The 27497-nt window shown below is 40.5% G+C and overlaps 1 protein-coding gene across 1 annotated transcript in view; it reads left to right on the top strand.

Annotated features, from left to right (window-relative positions):
• The window catches only part of LOC144754856 (polyunsaturated fatty acid 5-lipoxygenase-like), an 880896-nt gene that overhangs the window by 223127 nt on the left and 630272 nt on the right, over nt 1-27497 (top strand). Inside the window, exon 6 of the mRNA XM_078643117.1 lies at nt 6104-6276. Within this exon, the coding sequence (XP_078499243.1) occupies nt 6104-6276 (173 nt within the window). The remainder of the gene's footprint in view (nt 1-6103; nt 6277-27497) is intronic.

The raw sequence follows: 27497 nt of genomic DNA, 5'->3' as shown, positions 1-27497 counted from the left end.
CGGCTTCCAGTGTTCCAGTGTTAATGGATGATTTTGTGTGGCCCAAGATTCTTGGAATCTTATACAACAACAGTCCAGCAAACAATCCTTCCAGACGGAGTATCCACAGGTCCAGAAATATAGTGAAGTGTTGGTGTCTGAGGTCCAGTGCTTATACCCAGTTGTGCCTTTGAAGTGGGGAGAAGTTTTTAGAGGTCTGCCTTTGAAGTGCACAGGCAACCTGCATTCCTGGCCCTGGCTCTAGAATAAATAACTGCAGGGGGTACGCAGCCCATTGTGTGGAGACAGGACACAGCCTGTTCGAGGGTAAGTGGAGCTGCGTCCAACTCCTCCCTCCCTTGCTGCCAATGATGCCCCATCAAGTCACACCTAAGCTCCCCATTGTGTGTGGCTGTCTAGGAGGAATACACACATCCCAACTCTCAAATACACACAGCAATGTGACCCAGGACTGCTGCAGGCACCAAATAGCTAATACAAGAAAATGCCAACTTTCTAAAAGTGGCATTTTCAGAATTGTAATTTAAAATCTAACTTCACCATAAGTTAGGATTTTTCATATTGATACCAAACATGTATTCGGTACTAATTTCCATTTGGAAATTACACTTTTAAAATGTAATGAGATATCTCCAATGTTATCTAATAGGCGAGGTAGGCCTTGCATTAGTGAAACACAAATGTAAGAGTTAAATACATTTCATCTTGCCCTCTGGTCTGTTCAGGGCCTACACCAGGGTTGTCTTATATGTATTAAAAAGGAAGGTTTAAGCCTGGCAAAAAAGGATTACTTCACTAGGTCGAAATGGCAGTTTAAAACTGCACACACAGACTGCAATGACAGGCCTGCGACATGTATATAGTGTTACTTAAGTGGGTGGCACAATCAGTGCTGCAGGCCCACTAGTAGCATTTAATTTACAGGCCCTGGGTACATGTAATACAACTTTACTGGGGACTTATAAGTAAATTAAATATGCCATTTGGGTATAAGCCAATCTAATACGTTTTAAGGAGAGAGCTCAAGCACCTTATCACTGCTTAGCAGTGGTTAGGGGTACAGAGTGCTAAGGCCAGCAAAAACAAAGTCAGCAAAAAACAGAAGGTTTGAAGGCAAAAAGTTAGGAGGAAATCACGCCAAGAATGCCTGGTCTAACAAAAATTGATTTTACGGTTTTCTAAGCATTAAGCTTTGTGCATACATTTCTACCTTTGTATATGTACTTACTTGCAAATGCTTCACAAACGCTCCTGCACCTCCATTACAAGATGTCTACAACCCTCTCAGTTCCTGAAGTCTCTTTTTTCTTCATATCTTGCTCCTTAAAGAGCTCATTCACAGTATTTATCCGGCTGCCAATGAAACAGCTCATAATATCTATTATTTAGCCTGCAGTGGGAAAAACAGTAAAGGTTTAGATACTTAGCTGGTTGCTTGCTAAATACCAGAGGTTATGTACTGTTTACCCGGCAGCCAGATAAATAGCAACTTCCTTATAAAACCTACTTAGGTTCTTGATAAGCTTGTAAACAGTTTTATTTTATTATTTGAATGTTAGAATGATAACGAAATAGAAATATTTCACTACCAAAATACCTTAGATTCATATATTAATCATCAGAGACTAGTCTAAAGTGTTATTCAGAATTCTCAAACAGATCTCGAACTTTCTGGAATTTCCTTGAAGTATCCAGTCACTGATTATTTTCAAGGTACATTGTTTTACCAAACTATGATTCCTACATTTAAACACTTGATACATTGTCTGCAATCCTATATGTATGTTATATTATGGCATGGTTATTTATCTTAAATTTGATGCGCTTACCAAACTGTTAAACAAGGTTTCTGGTGATAAGCTAAGCACTAGGCAGCAGAAAAGAAAAGAAATATAGGAAAGCACATTCCAAAATCATCAATCCTTTTCATAGAAAATAAGAGGTCAGAAACAGCCTATGTTGTCTTGAAACATGGCTGTGGTAATGCACTTGCCCTATCTTGGTCTATCTTATTTGAATTTTACTTCATTATGACTCAAAATACAAATATATTTCTTTAATATTTTTCCTGCATTTGTTGATTATGCAACCCACCCAAAAAACAAAAACGTTTTTTTAAATATGAGATAGGAAATGATCTGATAGTCAAGAATAAGCAGGGAATGAAACATTTCCCTACAACTTTCTTGTATGAGAAATTTAGCTGTGGCGCCCATTAATTTAGAGGATTATCTGTAACCCTATTACATATAAGGCACACTTTTCTTGTTTAATCCATGATGCACCTTAAAACAGGTGTGCCGGACCCAACCTGGGAAAGAGTGCCTATTATGGTGAATGCACTTCCCTCAGGGCCACTGCAAACTTGGGCTGTCCTCAAGGCAGCGCATTGAAGTAAAATATGGAGCACGTTCATAGGAGAGAGTGATCCCCCTTACAGGCGGGTGCAGTGAGTGACTGCCCCAACCTGAAAGGGGATGGCTGGGGGTCCATAGAGTGTCCTTTCTTCCCCTCCAAAGTCTGCATGTAGTGCACCTCCTTTTTGGGGCACAGCTTCAGTATGCCTCCTAGAGGCATCTTTGCTTCTGCGCACGCGTCAATATATGGGGCGGGTGGAGAGGTAAAGTGATTCCCTCATTTGCATGGGGCTGCTCCCCAATGCACATGAGGGAGCACCCTCTAATTATATTGCTGTTGCTAGATCCTGCTAGTTGTGTACCAGTGCTATTACAGAAGGAGCTGCACAAGCCTCTGTTGCCCCTTTTGTAATACCAAAGTGCCCTGGGGGCACACATGCCTATTGCACCCCCGGGACACTCTGTAATATGGCCCCAGGACAGTACATTTGATATACCCTAGTTCAGTAATATCCAATTTTTCTTACATTAAGAGCTACTGTTATGGTTCGAAATGTACCTCAATATAGGCCTGGGTAGTCACTTAACCTTTCACCTACATTTACCTTGCCATTGTAGTACATAACAGGTTTGTGCTGACCTTTTACCTAGTTAGTTGCTGCATAAATGTTGAATGTTTTTCTCCAAAAACTAACCTAATTTATTATGCATGAGGTTTCTCAGAATCACAGCAGGACTACCATCTTCTTCATTTTCTGCATAATAACTATGTATAAGGGTCATCCCTATCATCATCTTCGGCCGACATGACACACCAAGGTAGAACCTCTGAGAGTACCTTTTGGGTATGTAAGAACCATATTTTTGTTGAGGCAGGCAAAGGAGAAAGACTTTCATGCTGATACGAGACGCTGAGGTTATTGCACGCAGACACTCCTGCCTGCAGTGATCTGACATCCCTCGCTGGGTGTCCATCTTGAGACCAAGACAGGGTCCTTCATTCTTCCACATCAGGTAATGGGGTTGGCTCTATCCTAGGGGGATTGTTGGCTATACACCTACCAACATGCTAGGTACACTTAGGTAAATCTAGTTAGGGTTAGCATTGTAGGAGTATGCCTTATTACTGTCATGCATCTAAATATCTGCATATATCTATTGTTTTAGCATTATGGTAGAAGTCTATCATCTGTTTACTCTTTTGGTGTTTATAACCGTTTATATCTGTTTCTGTCTCATGGTTGTTGCAGCACACATATTTTACACTAGAATTACGCTGGTTCAATAAATGCTTATTGAAAACTTTCCCATCATTCATTCTGTGTATCTCTCTGAGACAAAGTGAGCACGAGTGACTGTACTGTTTCCACGATCCCTGAGGGGACAGGGTTGTCATGTTCGATAGTTGCACAAAACTATTTTCTCCTTGGTAAGAGGAGTTCATAGTTGCACAGTGAGCTAGCTGGTATACAGGCAAACATATCCAGTGGGGGTGTCTGGAATCAGTCTGGACAGCAGTCCCACAGTTTAAGTTGTCCAAACTTACAGATCCTATATAGATTTATAGGAACTACACAACACGACTTATATTCAATAGAAATCATCCTGAACTATTAACACAAATTAACAGCATTACAATAGTGACCACTTCAGACAAGATTCCATTAGTGGCCATTACATGCAGGAGTACTAAGGCAAGGTCACTAATATTAATTTCAAAAAAAGCTTTATCAATTTTATTTTTGAATGCCTCTAAGTGTCATAGCAGTCATATATGCAATGCCCACTGGTGTCTAAGAAAGAAAGTAATAAGACTCCCCAACATAGAGTAAATTATCATGTAAATAACAGCCTTAAAATATTTGTTTCCTCAAACATTACCTTACCAGTTCTGAAAATACACACATTTTGTTTTTGAATGCATATTTTAAGTTTTGGAAACATACTTAATTCAACCAAACAAAAGTTGTTCTGTTGCTAGGTTTGACTAAACATAGGGGAGCTACTCAGATGTAGCTGGTGAGATGCCAGTGGCTCCTGAGCTACTCAGTGGCGGCTCTTCCTCTAAGGCAGAGGAGCGTCTCCCCACTGGTTTTATGCAGCAAAAGAAAGTCAAATAATAAAACCATAATAACGTTACGTTATTATCATATCTTTCTGCTGCAGCTGGCGTGAGGGGGTGAGGCGGGGCTGATGAGCAGGGGAGGAGGGTACAACTCTCCTAAGTGCTCAATGACTGTTTGGTCGGTCCTCTTGGGCCGCCCAAAGGGAGACAGCGTTTACAACGCTGTCAGTACCACACGTGTTGGTAACAACGTGGACATTACATCGTCCGTGTTACCATGCATGGCATTACATCGCAAGTTGTTTCAACGACCTGCGCTAGATGGAGTGCAACACCAGGGAATTTGTTGGATTTTAAGTCCAACACATTCCCTGCTGTTGCACTAACTGGAGTAGGAACAGTGATTTATGCTATTCCTAAGTCCAGCGCGCCATCTAGTGCAAGTCGTAGAAACGACTTGCATTGTATTGCCATGCGTGGTAACAATGCAGACGATGTAACGTCCGCGGTGTTACCTACCGCGATGTAATATCTAGCGTTGTAACGTCACATATTCCCGCCCAAAACAGTCATACACACTTCCCCTGTTCTCCATGTAGGCTGCATTACAGTCTGCATGTAGAACATGCCCACCCCTCCCGCCCCTGGCTGAGCACCATGTCACTGTGCTCAGACCAATCACAACGCTAGATTGCAGGGTTGATTGGCTGCGGGGAGCTAGGTTCCCTGGCGCTTCCTGCTTCCTGCTTCCTGTTTTCTCAAAGAATGGCGAGGACGCAGGAGAGGTGACAGCGGACAGCCTGCTGGCCAGCCAGGAGGTAAGTGATCATTTTTTTTAACCAACACCCCCCGTCCGCCCCAACCCCCGCCGCCTGCCCCAACCCCCCAACCCACCCCGCTGCGGTGGGAGGTAGCATCCGTGACTGGAGCAACTCACTGGACAACCCTGCCCTAGACAGTTATATATCATGCTAGGGAGATTTTCTACATGATAGGAATAGCACACAATACATACTTTTGCACTCCACGGTAATTGATTTTAAAGAGCGTAAAGAGAGTACATATAAATTTATCATTATTAAAAAAACATTTTCACTTTTCACATACCCTAAAATGTCTGTCTGCTACATAGAAATGCCACTGTAAAATATAAAGAGGCTAATCGTTTCCCTAGCTATTTTTATGCAATACAAATTCATTTGATATTGGAAACAAGCGTGCCCACAGCTCAGGCCAGCTGGTGTTGCTGATTTGAGTAGAAACAGAAGTGTGCTCCAAAATCACTATGATTAAGCATGCAGTGATGCAACATTGCATATTAATACATGCAATATTACTATTAATAATACCAGAGACAAATTTGGCAAGTCAATCCTGTTAGATTATGGCCTTGAAAATAGCCCCCAAAATGGGGAATCACATGCAAATCTTCTATTGGGATTACTTAATTCCCGCAGTAAATCCACATCTCAAATTTCCAATAGCTGTTGTATTGCTAATCACAGCGCACAATTAATGCCAAAATGTCCCCAAACATGGCTTTGGGGTTTTTGTTTCTTTTTCTTTGTGGAGACGACAGAATTGCTCACATTTTAGTTACCTTAGATTTCTCAATGTGTCAAGTAAAATAGTATGATTTTCAGGTTTATAAGTCAATATCTCTTACTTGTCTCTTCTTTAGATTGTGTGATGCAGCGCTGGCAGGAAGACCTCTTTTTTGGATACCAGTTTCTGAATGGATGCAATCCAGTAATGATCAAAAAGTGCCAGGAAATACCATCTAAATTTCCAGTCACTTCAGAAATGGTCAAAGCTAGCCTTCAGCGAAACATAACACTCGAAGAGGAACTACAGGTAAAGCTGTTAAGCAATAAGCACGAATACATCTAGCTTTCCTTACATGATGCATGGCGTCTTGCAATGGTGTGCAAACCCTGTGTTGGGAAAAATGCACTAGCAGTGCGAAGGCTAGGCACCTCAAGAAAGGGGCGATCTGAGGCCCCCTCAGCAGTAGAAAAAATACCCCAACCCCTCTTTAAAAATCAGTGTGGCTTATTCAATGTTTTGGAACCACAGGTTGCATTCTGGCACATTAAAGCCGTTTATGAATAGTTCACAAACAACAGTGATTTGTAAACTATTTGCAACCAGTCTGTGCTCCAATGTGCACTAAGGAAGAGTGAGACTTGACGAAGGGTATGGTTGAAGGCCTCACCTGGAACCCACTGCAACCAGTGCATGATGGAAAGCTGTTTGCTGCAGGCACTGTGTAGAGGATATGCCCAAAGGATTCACCCCATACTTGGTAAATGCTAGGGCTAAAGTAGCTGTGCAACTGTGATATCCCATTTTATCTTCTTTCTTTCTATTTTCTCTCATCCTGTCTCTTGCCCTTTAATTCTCTCTATTCCTTTCCTACCGCTTTCCATTCTAGAATCTGTTTCCTTTCAATCTGACATTCCATGTTTAACCTTCATCCGGGGCAGTTCCTCCTGCTGTGGGTCCTGATACTTTGTATTCTTCTGCAATACAAACAAATGTCTTGGATTGGATCTTACATCGTCTCTGGCCTCCCTTAATGCACCGCTACATTCTGATACCAGGACTGGGGTAAAAAGAAAATATTTATTTCTTTCCCTGCAACTGACACTTATTTATTCATCCTGCGATGCTTCACTTCTTCTCTAACTGACTCAGATGCTGCAGGATATCGTTGACAGGACCCACAAGCCTTCAGGCGTGTTTTTTTCTTTTATTTTATTTACAACCTTATTTTATTCTCGGACCTATTTTAGGCCCAACCGTTTTGTACGCGGGAACTGATCCAGCGGGCTATAGAAAATATATCATAAACTACGCTACCCAACTTCATAACCTATAAACAAAATTCTATACTAAATATGGACCCATTTATGAACCTGATATATTTTGGGCCTACTGAATCAGGTGGTCAGAATAAATCTATATACACATTATCTACACACTATATACATATTTATACATTTGCAAAAAGAATATTGTCATTAGAATAAAACCCAACCATTTAAATGACCACCATAGGTGACGTGATCTAGCTAAAGGTAACCTACACTTCTGAATGACCAAGACCAGCTTGTTTGTCAAAAGTAAGATTTTATTTTCTAAATTATGGTATATATGTTGTAAGTTTTATAAATGAAATTTATTTGCAATAAAGCAAGCATGATGGTAAGAAATAAGAGAAAAATACAATTTAAGCAATTGAATCAATTTTAAAGAAATTATATAAAGTTTAGCATTTCTAGAACCTATTTCCCTAACTGAGCTAAATAGACAGAAATTAAAGTAAAGATCTTTGAGGATTCTTACGTGCTCCACGCAAAGTCCAGCAGCACATCACCCTCATCGGAAAGTCAGAAAGCAGCAGCCAGCCCAATCCTAAGGGCATGACTTTTTATACCTTTCTACGCTAACTAAACTAGCAAAGGAAAGTTTCCAGAAATCCTCGACGTCCCATTGGCTGAGAGTGACAAGTGACATGTCACCAGATTCTTAAAAAGTTCCACAAAATCATGTTTTACAAAGACCATTGTCTCTTCCACGTGAAGCCAGAAGCTTCCTGCGATTGCAACTTTGTATTAAGTCATCCTCGCAGCTTCCATAGTCTTTCAGTACAACTTCCGCGGATGCCAAGTTAAGGACTGACAAAAAGTTCACTTTCGACCTTGGCCATGTCCGACAGAATGATGTCAGCTCATCAGTTTTTGCTTTGTGAATGCAGCTTCAATAAACGTTTTAATTCAGAATGGGCGTCTCGTGACTTTCTGCAGAATTATAGATCAGCTCTTTTTCTGCGGCTCAAATAACTAGGCCCAAAAGCAGGCAACTTATGTTTTCTAGTATAAAACAAACACAAGAAAAGTATTAATGTAAGAAATAATGTAGATTCTGTATCCACCCCATGGTTTACTAATTAATTAACCCACCCGATTAATCAAAATGTTACCTAGCCATTGCAAACAAATAAAGCAGCGTTTATATTTACCAGTCTCCGGTTTTCTATGAGACCCATATGCACCTAGAATAGTAGAAATGACATCACACAGACAAGGAAAAGCAAAACAAGCACATGCTTCTTTTAAGTTTGCAGCAGTTAGTAATGACAAAAACGAAAACAATAAATTATTTTATTATTTTGCACGAACAAAAAGATGCAACAAATATGCACGTTTATGAGCACACATGTTATTCCCCCCACGTGTAAAGTTTAATCTAAGTTGTATTAGTACGACATATCACAAATCATTAATAATTTTATTCATGTTATGGAAATGTGACTTTGCGAGTTTAAACAAAATTTTGTTTTCTATCTCGCTCCATCAACTCCCTCATCTGGTGATTAACAAATCACCACACCAGCACTCAAAATTTTGGTAAATTAAATTTTTAAGAAATCGATTCAAATTCATTTGTATTAGTAAACCTAAAAATCTGTTTCAGCATAATCTTTGCAATTAACATGACGCTCTCTATGTAATTCCTGTAACTCGATCTCCCTTTCCTCTTCTTTTCTCAGTTTATAAATTCTCTTCTTTTCCTTTAACTGTTTCTTTCTTTTATGTAATAAACAACCTACTTTAGTCAAAATAAAAATGAAAAATATTATAATCAAAGGTGCCAAAATCTTGCCAAGAATTGAACTTCCGATATTATGAAACCAGTTTTTAATTGCTTGAAACCTTTTTGAAAGTTTCCCTGTAAAATCTTCTTCTTCTAAAGGAATTATCTCTGAATGCATTTGTGTAATATTTTTAATATACATTTCGATATTCTTACTTTCATCAGGTATATATGTACAGCAATGTTGGACATGTAAAATGCCACAGACTCCTCCCTCTTTTGCTAGGAGTATGTCTAAAGCAAGGCGATCTTGAATTACCATGGATCTAATTGCAATAACTTCAACGTTCACTAATTGAAACCCATCAGCAGTGTCGGTTGATAATCTATCAACTATAGTGGACAATTTTCTGATTCTCCCTGCATTTAGGGTTATACCAACAAAAGGAATTACAGCTTGAAAAATATCTCCCAGAACTTCAGTAAAAGTTTCTCTTTTAGCTCTATTTACATAATTATGAATTTTAAACAATCCTTCTGAATCTCTGTCAACATGAAACACTTTAGGAAAAACAATTCCCACATAACAAGTTCCATACCAATGGTCAGGAAGGTTATAGTAAGCTTTGTCACCACAAACAAAATAAATTCCAGGGAAGATAGGATCTTTTCCACCTTTAAATCCCCAACCTCCCATAATCTGATAAGTATCTTCACAGTTACTTGCACCTACAAAATAATTATCAAAAAGCGTATTATCTCTTCTAATGCAAAGCTTTCCACTAACAGGTTTGTCTATGTGAATTGCAATATTTTCAAGCATTTTGCCATTTAATTTCTCATCCTCTTTTTGCCAGAAGGATGACTTAGTCTGCTTGACTAATTCATTTCTCTTATAAATTGCTCTTCTCTCCTCAACCATATTCAAAAATTTCTTTCCTTCAGCACTTAATTTACATGTTAAATTATTCTTGTAAGCATACTCATAAGTGAGTTCGTTAGTAACAAGGAAATATTCTCTCAATTTTTTTGCTTTCTTATGCTTATTTAAAGCATTATCAATCTTAACATTAGCAAAAATTTCATCATAATTTGAATAGTAATATTCTAAACGTCCAGTTTGATAAAATAAACTAGTTAATACACTACATGTAACAGCATAAGTGAGAGGAAGCATATTATATGTTACTCCCTCAGAAACAGAAGCAGGTAACTTAACACAGACATAACAGTCCTTTGCATCCATTACCTTTACATATTCACTCAAAAGCTTTGTGAATGTATTGCTTGAAAAATCACCTATTGATTTATCTTGATGAATGTTAGGCTGATGATCAATAACTTTTGCAGATGCACTATGTTTAGTTTGGCTAACCAGAGCTTTGCTTGTTATGTTAACTTTGTGTAATTCTCTATTCATTTCTAAAGGTATAATCACAGCTAGTACCAACCAGAGCAGAACTAAAATGAGCAGACACACCAGAGTCATTTTACAGCATCTTTTAAAAACAGAACACTTTGAAGTGCTCTCCTTAACATAAGGCATTTTTAGGTTAGTTTTAGCCTCAAAAATAAAAATAAATTTTAAAATTTATATACACCCCCCTTTTAAAATATATTTTTCTTTTATGACCCTAAACAAGATTTCTTCGACCTTATGTCATACATAAGTTTTCTTCTACTAAACAGTTTTTCTTCGACCTTGTGTCAACTAACAAGATTTCTTCAGCCTTTTGCCAATTTAATAATTTTGTACTTCAATCATTGTCACTAATTTCTTGGATTTCGTTTTCTTCTTCACTACTATCATATATGTCAATAACAGGTGGAATTACTAAGTAAGTCCACTCAGGAGACTTGTATTTCTGGTTTGGTCTAATTATTCTCTTCCCTTTTCTTGATATCACTTCAATTTTTCTTCCAACTCCAACTTCTTTTCCTGGACTCTTTTGACTACTTATTTCTTCAACTTGTTCTATTGGCTTTTTGATCAATCTGACTCTCAATCTTCCACCAGGCCAGTAGTCTGCTTTTCTCACGTACTTCTTCTTTGGTTCAGAATTATTTGATTCTGACTTCCAAGTCCTTTTCTTTCCGTTTTCACTTCCACCTTCCACGTCACTTTCTTCAGTTTCGTAGTCTGAAATTTCAATTGACTCAGGAACTTCTCTATTCGGCAATTTCACTCCTTCAGGAACTTCACTTTGTCTTCCATCACTGGTACTCGGTAATTCGTTCTCCTCCTCTTCCTCAATTACCTCTAGCTTCCCAGATTTTGGATTTCTGTTCCTTACTTCAGAGCTTGTTCTCTGCCTTTCGATACTCTCCTGGTCTGAAACTTCTTTTGGTTCAGCTTCTTTGTCTTCAATAGAGACAACTGAATCCTCAGTTATCTTTCCTTTTAACAGATTCTCTTCACCTTCAGAATCTATTTCAATTATTTCTAAGTCTTTTCTTGTCAGATTTCCATTCACTGGCACAGTTTCCAGATGTCGACTTTCTTGTCGATCTTCAGAATCTGGAATTACTTCACCTTCTGTTCTGTCTTCTGCTTCAGAATCAGAATCATCAGTGGTATCACTTTCAACATCAGAACTCTCAGGAGTTGGTACTGGAATAGTATGACTTGGATGAATCCAGCGTTTCAATCCTCTGCACTTTACAGCATTAGTAGTGATCAAGATTACCTGCCTAGGTTTCTGCCATCTAGGAGATAGACAATTCCTCCTCCGATGTACTTTCGTTCTGACCCAGTCTCCAGGTCTCAGATCATGTGTCAAAACTTTGTCATTTGATTGAGCTTCAGTTCCCACCTGATTAGACACAGACGTTACCATATCAGATAACCTTTTACAGTAATCCAAAATTGCACTGTCATTTATGCTCAACAGTTTACCTACTGGTACAAAAGCTTGCCTCATAACTCTTCCCATTATAATTTCATGAGGACTCAGACCTGTCTTTTTATCTGGTGTACTTCTTAATGACATCAAAACAAGTGGAAGAGCATCAGTCCACTTAACTCCTGTTTCTAGACACATTTTTCCAATTCTGTTTTTGATAGTACCATTTATTTGTTCGACTACACCTGATGCCTCTGGTCTGTATGCACAGTGTATTTTCTGCTCAATGCTCAAAGCTTCACAAATTAACTTCAACAGTTTGTTATCAAAATGGCTTCCTCCATCACTCTCAATAGTGACTGGAAAACCGTACCTTGGGATGATTTCTCTGAGCATTAGTTTTGCTACTGTAATTGAATCACAATGTCTTGTAGGGAAAGCCTCTACCCACCTTGAGAATAAGCATACAATTACAAGTACATATTTCAAACAGTTGTGTAAGGGCATTTCAATGAAATCTATTTGTAACCTGGTAAAGGGACCACCCTCTCGACCAATTATTCCTGTCCCCACCACTGATTTTCTGTTTGGATTCATTTGTTGGCATGACAAACACCTTTGACAAAAAGATTCTGCAATGGTTCTAAATTTGGTATTGAACCATGTTTCTCTAAAAAGTCTGACCATAGAATCTCTTCCTAAATGTGCAGGGCCATGATATAATCTGGCCATGTCAGCAATCAAGCAATTTGGTAAGACTATTCTACCATCTTTGTAAACCCACACTCCATCTTCTTCACGTGGTCTACAATCTGATCTTAACCATAGGTCTTTTTCTTCATCATCTGCTTCGTTTTGTAAATCTCTAATCTCATGCCATGTTTCTACAACAGTTGTTAGCATTAATGAATTTGAATCAGTTTCTTTACTCCTATTCCGATTGTAAGAATAATTTTTTCTTGCGCAGTACTTTGCTGTTTCATCTGCGAAGGCATTTCCCTTGGAAATATAATCAGTTCCTCTAGTGTGCGCTGCACATTTGACTATGGCAATTTCTTTTGGCAATTGTATTGCTTCAATTAATCTCCTAATAAAAACTGCATTTTTAATTGGCGATCCTGTTGATGTCATGTATCCTCTCTGTGACCAGAGTTGTCCATAATCATGCACAACTCCGTACCCATACTGACTATCAGTAATGATGGTAACTCTTATATCTTTTGATATTTCACATGCACGAATTAAAGCAATCAATTCAGCCACTTGTGCTGAACGAACTCCTTCAAGACATGATGCTTCTTCAACATCTTCGACTGTACAAACTGAATATGAAGCTTTCAAGACACCTCCTTCGGATCTTAAGCATGAGCCATCTACAAAGTAGACAAAATCCGATTCAGACAAGGGTCTGTCTTTGATATCTTTTCTTGGTTTAGTGCAGAATTCCATGACATCTAAACATTCATGTTCTGTCTCAATGTCATCAACTATTTCAGAATCAGGCAGTAATGTAGAAGGATTCAGATTCAAACATCTTGAAATTGAAACATTATCTGCTCCCAGTATGATTTTCTCATACTTTGTCAATCTGCTACTTGTTAAATGTTGAGTCTTACCTCTTGTCAGTAATATTTCAACTGAATGAGGCACAAAAACTTTCACAGGAAATCCCATAATGATTCCTTCACTTTGTTCAAGGCTGATACTTGTAGCTGCAACTGCTTTTAAACAACCTGGTAATGCTTTTGCAATTGGATCAAGAACTGCAGAGAAGTATGCAATAGGTTTCTTTAAATTTCCATGTCTCTGAATTAACACAGATAATGCACATCCTTCTCTCTCACTGCAATACAGTTCAAAATCTTTCTCATAATTTGGCATACCCAAAGCAGGAGCTTGGCATAAGCTCTTTTTCAGGTTCTCAAAAGATTCCATCTCAGCATCATTGAGAATAATTGGATCTTTTACATCTGATTTGGTCAGTCTTTGTAGTGGTTTTGCAATTACTGAAAATCCACTTATCCATTGTCGACAGTAACCTACCATTCCCAGGAACATTCTGACCTGTCTTTGTGTTCTTGGCGGTAACATTGCTTGAATCATTTTTATTCTCTCTATTGTTACTTGTCTTTTTCCCTTTGCAATTCTGTGACCAAGATATTTTACTTCTTGTTTGCAAAACTGTAGTTTTGCTGGGGACACTTTATGTCCTTCTTCTGCAAGGCGATTTAACAGAATTATTGTGTCTGTTACACAATTTTCTCTTGTCTTTGCAGCTATTAACAAATCATCAATATACTGCACCAGCGTAGACCTACCTGGTAAGTCTAAATTTTCTAATGATCTTTTTAACAGTTCGTTAAAGATTGAAGGACTTTCTGTATAGCCCTGAGGGATTCTTGTCCATCCAAGGGTCTTACCTTGGAATCTGAAAGCAAAGATTTCATAACTGTCTGGGTGTAAGGGAACAGTAAAGAATGCATTGCAAAGGTCAATGACTGTGTACCATTCAGCATCATGTGGAATCTGAAATAGAATTACTGCTGGATTTGGAACCACAGGACAACATGGAATGACAATTTGATTAACCTTCCTCAAATCTTGTACGATCCTAAATGTTCCGTTAGACTTTTTAACTCCCATAATTGGTGAATTACAAGAGCTACTCTTCATTTCCTTTAATACACCTTGTTTGATTAACTTTTCAATTATAGGTGTAATACCTTCAATTGTTTCTGTTTTCATTTTATACTGTGGAGTGTTTGGAAATTCTATTCCCTGTTTCAATGCAATTTTAACAGGATCTACGTTTTTCATCAGACCCATTTCATTCCCAGTAAAATCCCATATTTCAGATTTCACTGTTTCCTTTAGCTCTTCCGGTAAATCCTTTTCTTCAAATGCAGGAAACAATTTTGTTTCTTCTGCTTCCATCATCATCATTGTCATTCTGTACAAACCATCTTCCTCCATTGTTTGTAATTCAACTCCTTCAGGAGAACAATATATTCTACAATTCATTTTACATAGGATGTCTCTACCTAATAGATTTACTGGACTACTATTACAAACCACAAATCTGTGTTTGTCTCTGTAATTTCCAATTTCAACTGGTACTGGATCAGTTAAGTCTGTTTTAATTTGCTGATTACTTACTCCCACAACTTGGATGGTATCCCCAGAGAGAGGTAGGTTTTCAATTTCCACTGATCTAACAGTAGAACGGGTAGCACCAGTGTCCACTAGAAAAGTGATGTCTACATCATTAACTTTCCCGTTTACATAAGGACCAGACTGGTCAACCTCAAGAGTGGCTCCAACAACACACTCTTCCTCCTCTCTCGGGCACCGTCAGCAATAATCATCAGAATCACTGTCTTGACTTTCTGTTAATAAAAATTGTTGTAAAGCATTTTGCATTTGAACCTTTTGCTGCTTTTGCTGTTTTTGTGGTTTTATTACCTGTTCACATCCCTGAAATCCCACGTTTGGATTATATTTTTGAACTCCCCCACAATTCGGAAAAGGTGGTTGTGGTAATTGGTCTTGACGATTATTCACCTGTTGTTGTTGCTGTTGTTGTAACTGTCGCTGAATATTAAATTCATTTAACCCCTGTTGCATCTGTAGCTGTTGCTGCAGGTTAACACCATTCTGCATCTGTGGATTCAATAAGGGATTCTTTGAGTTTCTAGGAGGATGAGGACACTCGTCCCTCCAATGTCCAATTTCGCCACAATTAAAACAAGGTAATCTTTGTTTCAGTTCTTCTATCTTTGGGCTAAATTTCTTTGGGAAATTATTACCTTTAAACTTTCCTTGTATCTGGTTTGTATTTCCAGTTTGAACAAAATTAGTGTTCTTATTTCCCATGCTGGCAATCTGTTGCTCAGCCACCTTTACCTGAGCCCACATGGCTTTCTCCTTCAGCTTCTTCTGTCTTACTTCTAATTCATCGCTACAATATTTTGCCTTTCTTAGTATATCATCTACAGATAGTGCTTGCCATCCGACAATACTAGTTCTGATCATTTCTCCAATTTCAGGTTTTAGTCCATAAACAAATCTATAGATAAAATGACTCATGTCTTTTTCATCTAATTTTTCATAACCACTGTATTGTTTAAAGATTAACAATAGTCTTTCATAAAAAGAATGAACTGATTCTTTTGTTTCCTGTTCTGTTCTTTCTATTTTAACCCAATCAACTTCTTTGGGTGGAATTTTGTTTTTCATCCAAACAATTACTTTCTCATAGAAATCCATTACAAGTGGATTTGGGGCACCTGTTTCTTTGATTCGTTCAGGTTCTGCTTTTGGCCAACTAATAGATATTTTACATTCTGTCCAAAGATCAGATGGAACTACAATGTCAAAAAATCCATCCAAATCAATCCACAGAACTTTTGACACTTTGATAAATCTATCGACTTGCCTGTACCACTCAACTGGTTTCTCCCTCAATTTTGGAAAGTCATTTGTAAATAACAGAATGTCTTGTCTTGACCATGGGACATGAACATATCCTCCACCTGCAACTTCCCTCATTGGAAATTGTTTTGACAATTTTTCCAATCTTTCATCTTCCTTCCTTTTGGTCCATTTCACTCTCCATTTGTTCAGTTCTCCTAGCTTTTTGATATAGACGATCAAATCTTTAATGTGAACTATTCTTCCCATTGAGTTCAAACTCTCAATGTCACTTTCTGAAAAATCTAATCTGTAATGCTTTGCAAAATTCTTTTGTTTACTTACATCGATTTCAAGTTCTGCAGCTAGATCCTCTAATTGATCATATTTATTTTTCGTTTTCCACTGAATACTTTTGCAAATGAATAGTAGTTCATCATCCCGATAGTAATTTAAACTATCTGGACCAATTGTTCCAATTATTAATTCTTCTATATTCGCTTTTAATTTGGCCACATCAAGTTTTGGTGTGGTTACCCTGACTTCAGGACTTCCTACATCTGACATTGCACCCATTGGTGTTTTTGGAGATAAATCCTCATTAAAGGTTAAATCAGGCATTCTCGATCTAGAAGTGTTTAATTCAGTCAAGTCTGAATAAAATTTTTCAGTAGTCTTTTGAGTTTCTGTATTTAAAGGAATAGTTAATCCATTTTTGTTTGTATCTCTTTGATCAAATACAGGCTGAACAGGACCTATTGTTACTGGAACTGTGACAGCTTACATGCCTTTTGTCATTCTTTTAATTAATTCTTCTTTAGACCTTAAATATTCATTATAATCAACATCCTCAACATTTCTTGTCTCTCTTGTGTAATCTTTTGGAGGTTCCCTTGCTCTTGGAGTCATTGAAAAATGTCTGCCTTCATTTCGAGCATTCTCAAATTCTGATCTTCTAGGTGTTTCAGTGATTTCACTATTATTTGGATAAAGTTTAGGAGCTTCACTAATTGGAGGTGCACTCGGTGAAGTTTCAGTAGAAACCACCGGAGTAGACCATGATCTAGGAGGTCTCAAAGGCTGATTAGGCTGTTTCTTTCTAGCAGTTGTATATATTTCTTCCATAACTGCATCCTCAGATTCACTTTCCATAGATTTTCCTGTAGGAGAACCCATTACCATTTCATGAATTAAATATAATCCTTCACTCATGTTTCCCTGTCTCCACATTCGCAATCTATCTTCATGAGTTTCTCTTTTCCATGATGGATTTTTAGAAGGTCTTTTAATTCCACTAGCTTCTCTTTGTAACTGATACATCTCGTCTTCCCACTCAACTAAAGCTTCAAATTGAGTTGGTCTCGGTTTTGGAACAAGAGCATTCATTTTCTCTCGTAAATTTCTTAAAACTCTTACATTAAATGAACCATCGTCAGGCCAAGCTAAAACACCGTCGTTTTTAGTATAACGTTTCCAACTGTCGAACCATAAGACAGTATGATATCCGTATTCACCTTCCATGTACGCTGCAGGTGTTTTATACTTATGAAGTAGTTTACCACCTCGCGTTTCGATTTTCTTGTCAGGTGAAAATAAATTCTTAAATTTCTGAAATAATGTTGTCTTTTTCTCAACATGTTTAAAATGATAACTCATTTTTAAAAGTTAAATTTAATTCACAAAATCGTTCGTAAAATTTTTCCGGGATGTTCCACAAAACAACCAATCCGTGCGCGAAACACACCAACAAGCCAATGGCAGTTGAGCTACGTCACTTTTCAGCTCGACCAATAAATTTGGAGAATTTTCGAAGGACCAATCAGCTCACGGGCCGTCAGAGACTCAGGAGCCAATCAGAATACAACCTGTGACGTAGGTCACCCAATCCCAGCGCGGCTCTGTGACGTACACAGCAGCTGCGGTTTCTCGCTTCTCACTCCAGGCACTTACCCCTCCTTCACAAAATCTTTTCACAGCGCCATTTTAAGGACACTCTTCAGTGTAAATTAATTCTTAACAATGACTATAAAGACAACATCTGTTCGTTTCACTATTTAGGATAGTTTACATACATTCAAGTATCCACACTTCGGAATAGACGGCGCTATTCACACTAAGGATAATATTCAATTGTCAGTAGAGTAACCTTACCCCACCCTTCTAACACGTATAATTATGAACTCGCTTTGCTCTGAACCCACCGCGAAGTGAAAGTTCTAAGAGTTCCACTTGAACATAAAATACAATTCAAACTCGCACTTTTACACGGAAAATTCCCTAAATTCAAACACACATGAAATCCGTACAGGACTCTCACCTGTTTATAGAATTCATGCACCGTTAGCAAAATAACGACGTTATCCGTACAGGGCTCTCACCTGTTTATAGATATGAAACATGTACCCGTACAGGACTCTAACCTGTTTATAGATAATCATGCACCGACGTTAATTTTACCCTTCACTCAAGCTCGGATATAACTAATACTCTCATCACAGTGAGTTTTATGGAAGGCGCTTTGTCCCTATTCTCATGCTGCTTTGATTTCTTAGAAAATCCTCACTATACAAGATTCAGACCTAGCCCTAAAACTGTGCTGCTCGGCGACAACACTATGGTACACGGCGATACCTCTTGTGATACTCGGCGATATCACTACAAACTGAACAGATGGCTTGCGTGACTAAATTCTCGCCACACAATCTATACCGGTATAGCTTACAGATAGGCACGAAAAACGAACTTAACATGTGTTAAAACATCGATCCTATTTCCATACCATGACGTAACTCTTAGCAACCAACATATTACCTTGGTTACCTCTTAGCAACCATCAATTTCTGCTACCAGAGAATTGATCCAGCGGGCTATAGAAAATATATCATAAACTACGCTACCCAACTTCATAACCTATAAACAAAATTCTATACTAAATATGGACCCATTTATGAACCTGATATATTTTGGGCCTACTGAATCAGGTGGTCAGAATAAATCTATATACACATTATCTACACACTATATACATATTTATACATTTGCAAAAAGAATATTGTCATTAGAATAAAACCCAACCATTTAAATGACCACCATAGGTGACGTGATCTAGCTAAAGGTAACCTACACTTCTGAATGACCAAGACCAGCTTGTTTGTCAAAAGTAAGATTTTATTTTCTAAATTATGGTATATATGTTGTAAGTTTTATAAATGAAATTTATTTGCAATAAAGCAAGCATGATGGTAAGAAATAAGAGAAAAATACAATTTAAGCAATTGAATCAATTTTAAAGAAATTATATAAAGTTTAGCATTTCTAGAACCTATTTCCCTAACTGAGCTAAATAGACAGAAATTAAAGTAAAGATCTTTGAGGATTCTTACGTGCTCCACGCAAAGTCCAGCAGCACATCACCCTCATCGGAAAGTCAGAAAGCAGCAGCCAGCCCAATCCTAAGGGCATGACTTTTTATACCTTTCTACGCTAACTAAACTAGCAAAGGAAAGTTTCCAGAAATCCTCGACGTCCCATTGGCTGAGAGTGACAAGTGACATGTCACCAGATTCTTAAAAAGTTCCACAAAATCATGTTTTACAAAGACCATTGTCTCTTCCACGTGAAGCCAGAAGCTTCCTGCGATTGCAACTTTGTATTAAGTCATCCTCGCAGCTTCCATAGTCTTTCAGTACAACTTCCGCGGATGCCAAGTTAAGGACTGACAAAAAGTTCACTTTCGACCTTGGCCATGTCCGACAGAATGATGTCAGCTCATCAGTTTTTGCTTTGTGAATGCAGCTTCAATAAACGTTTTAATTCAGAATGGGCGTCTCGTGACTTTCTGCAGAATTATAGATCAGCTCTTTTTCTGCGGCTCAAATAACTAGGCCCAAAAGCAGGCAACTTATGTTTTCTAGTATAAAACAAACACAAGAAAAGTATTAATGTAAGAAATAATGTAGATTCTGTATCCACCCCATGGTTTACTAATTAATTAACCCACCCGATTAATCAAAATGTTACCTAGCCATTGCAAACAAATAAAGCAGCGTTTATATTTACCAGTCTCCGGTTTTCTATGAGACCCATATGCACCTAGAATAGTAGAAATGACATCACACAGACAAGGAAAAGCAAAACAAGCACATGCTTCTTTTAAGTTTGCAGCAGTTAGTAATGACAAAAACGAAAACAATAAATTATTTTATTATTTTGCACGAACAAAAAGATGCAACAAATATGCACGTTTATGAGCACACATGTTATTCCCCCCACGTGTAAAGTTTAATCTAAGTTGTATTAGTACGACATATCACAAATCATTAATAATTTTATTCATGTTATGGAAATGTGACTTTGCGAGTTTAAACAAAATTTTGTTTTCTATCTCGCTCCATCAGAACCACCTGCACAAGACTCTTTTATTTTCCTGCTCGCGCTTCCTTGTGCCATTCATGCACGTAATCAACTTATGACGCTTTCCTTGGTTGCCGCATCAACTCTTCACTGCATTCTTTTTCCTCGTCTTGCCGTCTCCACAGCTACGCTATAACAACATTCTGCCTTTCCTGGACGGCACACCACGTCTCCTCTGCAACGCCCTATTGTGATGTCTACATGGGCTGCCAGAGATCTCTTCATCAATTTCGGCTGTGGGAGCTCCGCTCCAGCCGCGTCATTTGTTGTTTAACTCTTACTTTCACTTCGGTTGTGGGAGCTCTGCTCCAGCCGCGCCGCCTGCTGTGCCTCATTATTTCCTTTCTCAGCAGCATTTAGGGCATATTGGTTGTGGGAGTACTGCTCCAACCTCATTTTACTTGCTCTTTTGCTATTCAATCCATCTTCCTTATTTTTCAAAATTATATTCAACTGTTGTACTACAGTTGCACCGGCCGCAAAGTACTTTTACTGCAACTTTAACTCTCCCTTTGCATTTTCCTCACAAAGGGAGTCCTTCTCCTGCATTTTTACTTTATTTTTATTTTTGATACAACTGTGACAATTTACTTCCAACTATTACTAACCATTTCTTTTATTGCAGGATACTTTTTATTACTAATCTCTTTTCTTTCAGGTTTTTATGTGTTATTCAGGATATTGTTTTTCTAAATGTCTTCTTCCAGCAATGCGCTACATCCTCCTCCGTTTCTACTGGAGCCTGAAAGAGTGGCCCAGGTGCCTGCCTTAAAGAGAAGAGGCAGGCGGCGTGGGAAACTGGCCCCTGTAGTTTGCACGGTAGACCAGGAGGCAAAACTTGAGGGAGATGCCCTGGAGCCTACAAGGGAACAAGTGGCTGAACTGGGGGACCTGCCTGATCTGACCCATTGGCAGCAGGAAGGAGGCCCCTCCAGGGAAAAGTTCTACGAGGAGCAGAATAAGTGCCCTTCTCTTGTGGGTTTGCGGCAACAGGCTGCAAACCAGGTTGTCACAGACCAGGCAGCAGGTGATCAGTCTGGATCACATTGGATATACTTGGAGAATGGTCTCCTGTATAGCGAGCCTAAGATTGCTGAGCCTGGGTCAGCCCATGTGCTGGTGGTACCCCTACGCTTCAGAGCCTTCCTACTGGCTCTTGCTCATGATTTGCTTTTAGCAGGAAATTTAGGGCAAGACAAGAACTTTGAAAGGCTTGTCACCCACTTTTACTGGCCCCAAATGCCAAGAGTTCAGATACTCATTGCAGGACTTGTCAGACTTGCCAGGCAAGTGATAAGGGTGGGAGGAAGCCCAAGGCTCCTCTCTAACCTTTCCCTGTGGTCAGCACCCCCTTTGAGAGGGTGGGTATTGACATTGTGGAGCCTTTTTATCCCAAGACAGCTATGGGCAACAGCTTCATCCTGGTCTTGGTGGACCATGCCACCCGGTACCTGGAAGCCATCCCTCTACGGACTGTGATGGCCCCCTTGGTGGGCCGTGCATTGATGGAGATTTTCTCCCAAGTGGGGTTCCCCAGAGAGGTGCTGTCAGACCGTGGTACCAACTTTATATCTAAGTATATGAAGTCACTGTGGCAGGAGTGCAGTGTAACTTATAAGCTCACCACTCCTTACCACCCCCAAGGTAATGGGCTGGTTGAGATATTCAACCGGATACTGAAGGCATGATTATGGGTCTTGGGAAGCCCATGAGGCATATGTGGGAGTCCTCTTACCATGCCTTCTGTTTGCTTACAGAGGGATGCCACAGAAGTCCTTAGGGTTCAGTCACTTTGAACTGTTATACGGCCATCCTGTGAGAGGACCTCTGAGTTTGGTGAAAGAAGACTGGGAGAAAGCTCCCAGTAAACCTCCTCAGGATGTATTTAGCTACATGCTGGCCTTCAGAAACCAGACTAACCAGACTAGGCATTTCAGACTACTCACTCAGGCACACCTGGAAGCCAGCCAGGAGGAAATTAAACATTGGTATGATCAGAGTGCCACTCTGATCCAGTTTCATCCTGGACAAAACGTTTGGGTCATGGCCCCAGTGGAGCCTTGTGCGCTTCAGGATAAGTGGACCGGACGATTTGAGGAGGTGTAGCGCAAGAGTAACGTCACCTTCTTTGTGGACTTGCAGTCTCCTAGGAACCCTTTGCGGGTCCTGCATGCGAATCACCTGAAGCCCCACTAGGAGAGGTCCGAAGTGGACATGCTCCTATCAATAGATGCTGGGATGGAAGAGGAGACTGAGCCTCTTCCTGACCTCCTGTCTGCCAAAGAGCAAGATGGGTCAGCGGACAGTGTGAACTTCTCTACCACACTGACCCCTGAGCATCAGAGTAACTGTCGCCAACTGTTAGGCCAGTTTCCTGACCTGTTCTCCCTGACCCCCGGTGTCACTCAGTGGTGCGTCCATGATGTGAACACATTGGACAGTCCTCCAGTAAAACATAAGATTTACAGAGTGACTGACAGGGTCAGAGCTTGCATCAAGGAGGAGGTCTCCAAGATGTCAGCGCTAGGGGTGATTGAACCCTCAGGCAGTCCTTGGGCCAGCCCAGTGGTCTTGGTCCCGAAGGCTGCCGCAACCTGTGCCACGCCAGAACTCTCTTTCTGTGTGGACTACTGAGGGCTCAATTCAGTCACCAGGACTGACGAGCACCCCATCCCCAGAGCTGATGAGCTCATCGATCGGTTGTGGGCTGCCAGGTACCTCAGTACGTTTGACTTAAGGTATTGGTACTGGCAGATTGCCTTAACTGATGGGGCAAGAGATAGGTCATCATTCTCCACACCAGATGGGCACTAACAATTCTGGGTGGTGCCCTTTGGGATGAAGAATGCCCCTGCCACCTTTCACAGGTTGGTCAACCAGATGTTGGCTGGACTGTAAGATTTCAGTGCCGCCTACCTGAATGACATTGCAGTGTTAAGTGCCACTTGGGAGGAACATCTGCACCACCTCTGGGAAGTGTTGAAGGCGCTGTGGAGGGCAGGCCTCACGATCAAGGCTAGTAAGTGCCAGATCGGGCAAAGTTCTGTGGTGTACTTGGGGCACCAGGTTGTGAGCAGCCAGATGGCGCCCTTACAGTCCAAGATTGATACTATCCTGGCTTGGGACCCCCCAAGACCAAGACAGAGGTGAGAGCCTTTTTATGACTCACAGGATATTACAGAAGGTTTGTCAAGAAGTATGGCAGCATTGTTGCACCCTTGTCAGAGCTGACTTTGAGGAAGCAGCCAAGAAAGTGAACTGGACTGATGCCTGCAAGAAAGATTTTGATGCCCTGTAATCTGCCATGTGCAAGGCGCCCGTGCTTCAGGCGCCCAACTTCTCAAAAGAATTATTTGTGCAGACAGATGCTTCAGAGCATACTGTGGGGACTGTGCTTTCACTGATGAATGAGGAGGGCCTAGACAAACCTGTAGTCTTCATTAGTAGGAGGTTACTTCCACGGGAACAGAGGAGGAGTGCGATTGAGCGTGAGCCATTTGCTGTGGTCTGGACACTGAAGAAGTTGAGACCATACTTGTAGGGTCTCACTTCCGGGTTCAGACAGACCACAGGCCCCTCAGATGGTTGATGCAGATGAGGGGTGAGAATCCAAAACTGTTGAGGTGGTCCAATTCTCTACAGGGGATGGAATTTATGGTGGAATACCGGCCTGATACAGAACACACCAATGCTGATGGTCTGTCCAGATTTTTCCGCCTTAGTGAAGAGAACTCCTAAGAGGGTGGGTAGTTCTCCCCACATTTCAGCTGGAGGGGACACGTGTTAGACTTGGCACCATTGGCGTGGGCCTCCCTTCCATTTTTTGCTGTTGCCTCCTGTGTATTTGCTGGTCTAGATGCTTTGGGCACTTTGCCGCTGCTATTTAGTGCCAGAGTGCAAGTGCTCCCTTTTGTAAATTGTAGTTATAGATTAGTGATTCCATGATTGGTTATTTGATTTACTTGTCAGACCCTAGTATAGTGTACCGTGTGTGCCCAGTGCCTGTAAATCAAATGCTACTGGTGGGCTTGCAGCACTGATTGTGCCACCCACCGAAGCAGCTTGTAAAGTGTGGCTCAGGCCTGCTATTGCAGAGCCTGTGTGCAGTCTGGGGCTGCTATGTTGACTTGGCAAATGCACACACTTGCCAGCCCCAAACCTTCCCTTTTCTGCATGTTAGTCACCCCTAAGGTAGGCCCAAGGTTCCCCTGTGGGCAGGGTGCATTCTATGTGAAAGGTAGGACATGCCCTGATGTGTGTGGCCTGTCCTGATAGTGAAATACTGCCAATTTCGTTTTTCACTATTGCAAGGCTATCTGTTCCTATAGGCCAGAATGGGCAGTTTGTTTATAACATCGTATAAACATAACTGACCATGGGAACCAGATTGGAAAATAAAGCTCAGTATGCCTAAACTCAGAGTGTTAAAGTGCATCTTTTAGTGTGGGTGATTTTTACATTCTGTGTTTGAAAATATGAATTTTAGAAAGTAGGTATTTTCTTGCCTAACCATCCAGTGTGCCTCTGCTAGGTTTGTGTATTGCATGTCTGTCCTGTGAGTGACTGGGGCTGGAGGAAGGCAGCAGCTCCGGCAGTCTGATGAGCCAGGGCTGGGCTGAATGGACCTGGGTTGAATTTAGAGTAGGGGGAGGAGATTTCCTTTCACCTGCCTGGGCCAGGCATGCTTTCAACAATGCTGTCACCACCTCCTGCCAGGAAGCTGCACCAGAGAGGACAGGACTGGTTTTGGCTGGGTACAGACCCTCTCTGCCTTCAGAGAACAAAGGATTTGTGTGTATAAAAAGTGGGACCCAGATCCCAGAACTTCAGATCACTTCTGGGGAATCAAGAGGAAACCATTGCCAAAGAGAAGAGCCAGAGAAGCTGAGGAGGAATACTGCCCCTGTGCTTTTTGCTGTCTGGGGTTGGCCTGCAGTGGCTGCTTGCTGCCAAGGAAAGGAGAATAAGGAATTTGCTGTTTTGCTTTGTTACCTGCTTGAAGAAAAGATCTCCAAGGGCTTGAAAATGAGCTTGTCTCTTGTTCTGAAGTCTCAGGAACACAAATACGTCTTCCCTTCTGTCTCCCTACATCTGGAACTGCTGTTTCAGCTGCTACAGAAGGAAATCGCAACACCGACGCCGGCGAGCGACGCCGTATCCTGCACCGAAGCCGTGAGTGCTGCTCCGACTTGTGACGAAGGCCCGCCGTCTGCTGCTGTGCCACATCGGCTCCGAAGCTGACATCATCATCGTAGAGTCGATCCTTGATGTGGGTGAACCCCGAATCCATCGACATCGCGCCATCATAAGGAACACTGGTTTCGGCGCCATCGCGACAGCACCTCCGATGCCGTGAACTGTCTTTTTCATTAATTCCAAGGTACTGTTCTTTGTGGGTCTGCTTGACTCCGGGCCCGACGCCGCGCACCTCGCGGTTGGTACAGTATTTTGGGATTTCCACCGGTCACGTCGTTGTTATACCTCCATGTGGAGTTATTCGTTGCTACAAGCTTTATGTTTGTGAATAACCTCTTTTTGAGGATATCTTGATACCTATACTGTGGATTGTTGTTGTTTGGTCTTGTTTTGGTTTAGATAAAGATTATTTATTTTTCTAAACTGGTGTGGTCTCCATTTGTAGTGTTTTCACTGAATTACCGTGTGTGTTCCCAAATGCTTTACATACCGACTCTGAGATAAGCCTGTCTGCTCGTGAAAGGCTACCAAGGGGGTGAGCAGGGGTTATTTTAGGAGTGTGTCCCCCTTACCCTGACTAGAAGCAAGGGCCCCTATTTGGACAAAGGTACTTACCTCTGCCAACAAGAGACCCCATTTCTAACAGCTCTATTATTTCTTCCCAAGCTATGTAAGGACAAGAAGGACATTCTCCCATGTCCTATGTATCTGATAATTTGGATAATCCTACTTTTTCTGCCATTAAGTTTAACAAGGAAAGAGGCAAACATTTTTGCTTTCGTTGTGGTTCTAAAAACCATATTGGCAACCATCCCTCTTGCCCTACCTTGGGAAAGAACTGTACTAAATGTAAGAAATTAGAGTATTTTAAAGGAGTTTGTAGATCCCAGCGCATCTCTGAAAATGTTAGAATCCACAATTTGGTTTTGCAAATTCCTTCCACCTCCTCTGCTGACACCACTGTCTCTGACTGCACCAATAGGTTTTCTAATTTTCTCCTCACCATCGATGAACCATTGAACTCCATAGAGATAGAACACCCTCTCTGCCAAGCTTTTATTAATGGCAAACCTTTGGAAATCATGGCTCACTCAGGTGATCTTATCACTGTAGTAGCAGATACCACTTTCTTTACACGATGGTCCCATTCCATTACCCTTCAGACTCCAGACATTTCTCCCAAAGCTTTCGGTGAGAAAGACATTGACCTTCTTGGTTTCTTTGTTGCATCTTTACAAATTTTGGAAAGAATCACTGAAACCAAAATTTACGTTGCCATTAAAGGAAGAGATTTGGTTGGTTGGAAAGACTTAGCAAAGCTAGGCATTATTTTGAGACCCGGACATAAGTTTCCCATTGTCTTAGGAGATTCTCTCCTTCCTCTCTCAATGAATATGGCCTCCTTTCCTCTCTCAAAACCAATTTCTCCTCTGTCTTTAGTAACACCATTGGTACCATTAAAGGATTTGAACATACCATTAGGCTTAAAGCTAATGCTACACCTGTCACACATAAAGTCATATCCGTTCCTATCAATGGCCGACCTGAACTTAAGAAACTTTTAAAAACTTTAACAAAGGATGGCATCATTATTGAAACCTACTCCTCCGAATG

The sequence above is a fragment of the Lissotriton helveticus genome, chromosome 5_1, assembly GCF_964261635.1.
Source record: "Lissotriton helveticus chromosome 5_1, aLisHel1.1, whole genome shotgun sequence".
Taxonomy (NCBI): Eukaryota; Metazoa; Chordata; class Amphibia; order Caudata; family Salamandridae; genus Lissotriton; species Lissotriton helveticus.
The sequence above is the reverse complement of the archived record's forward strand: the minus strand, read 5'-3'. Positions and strand labels throughout refer to the sequence as shown.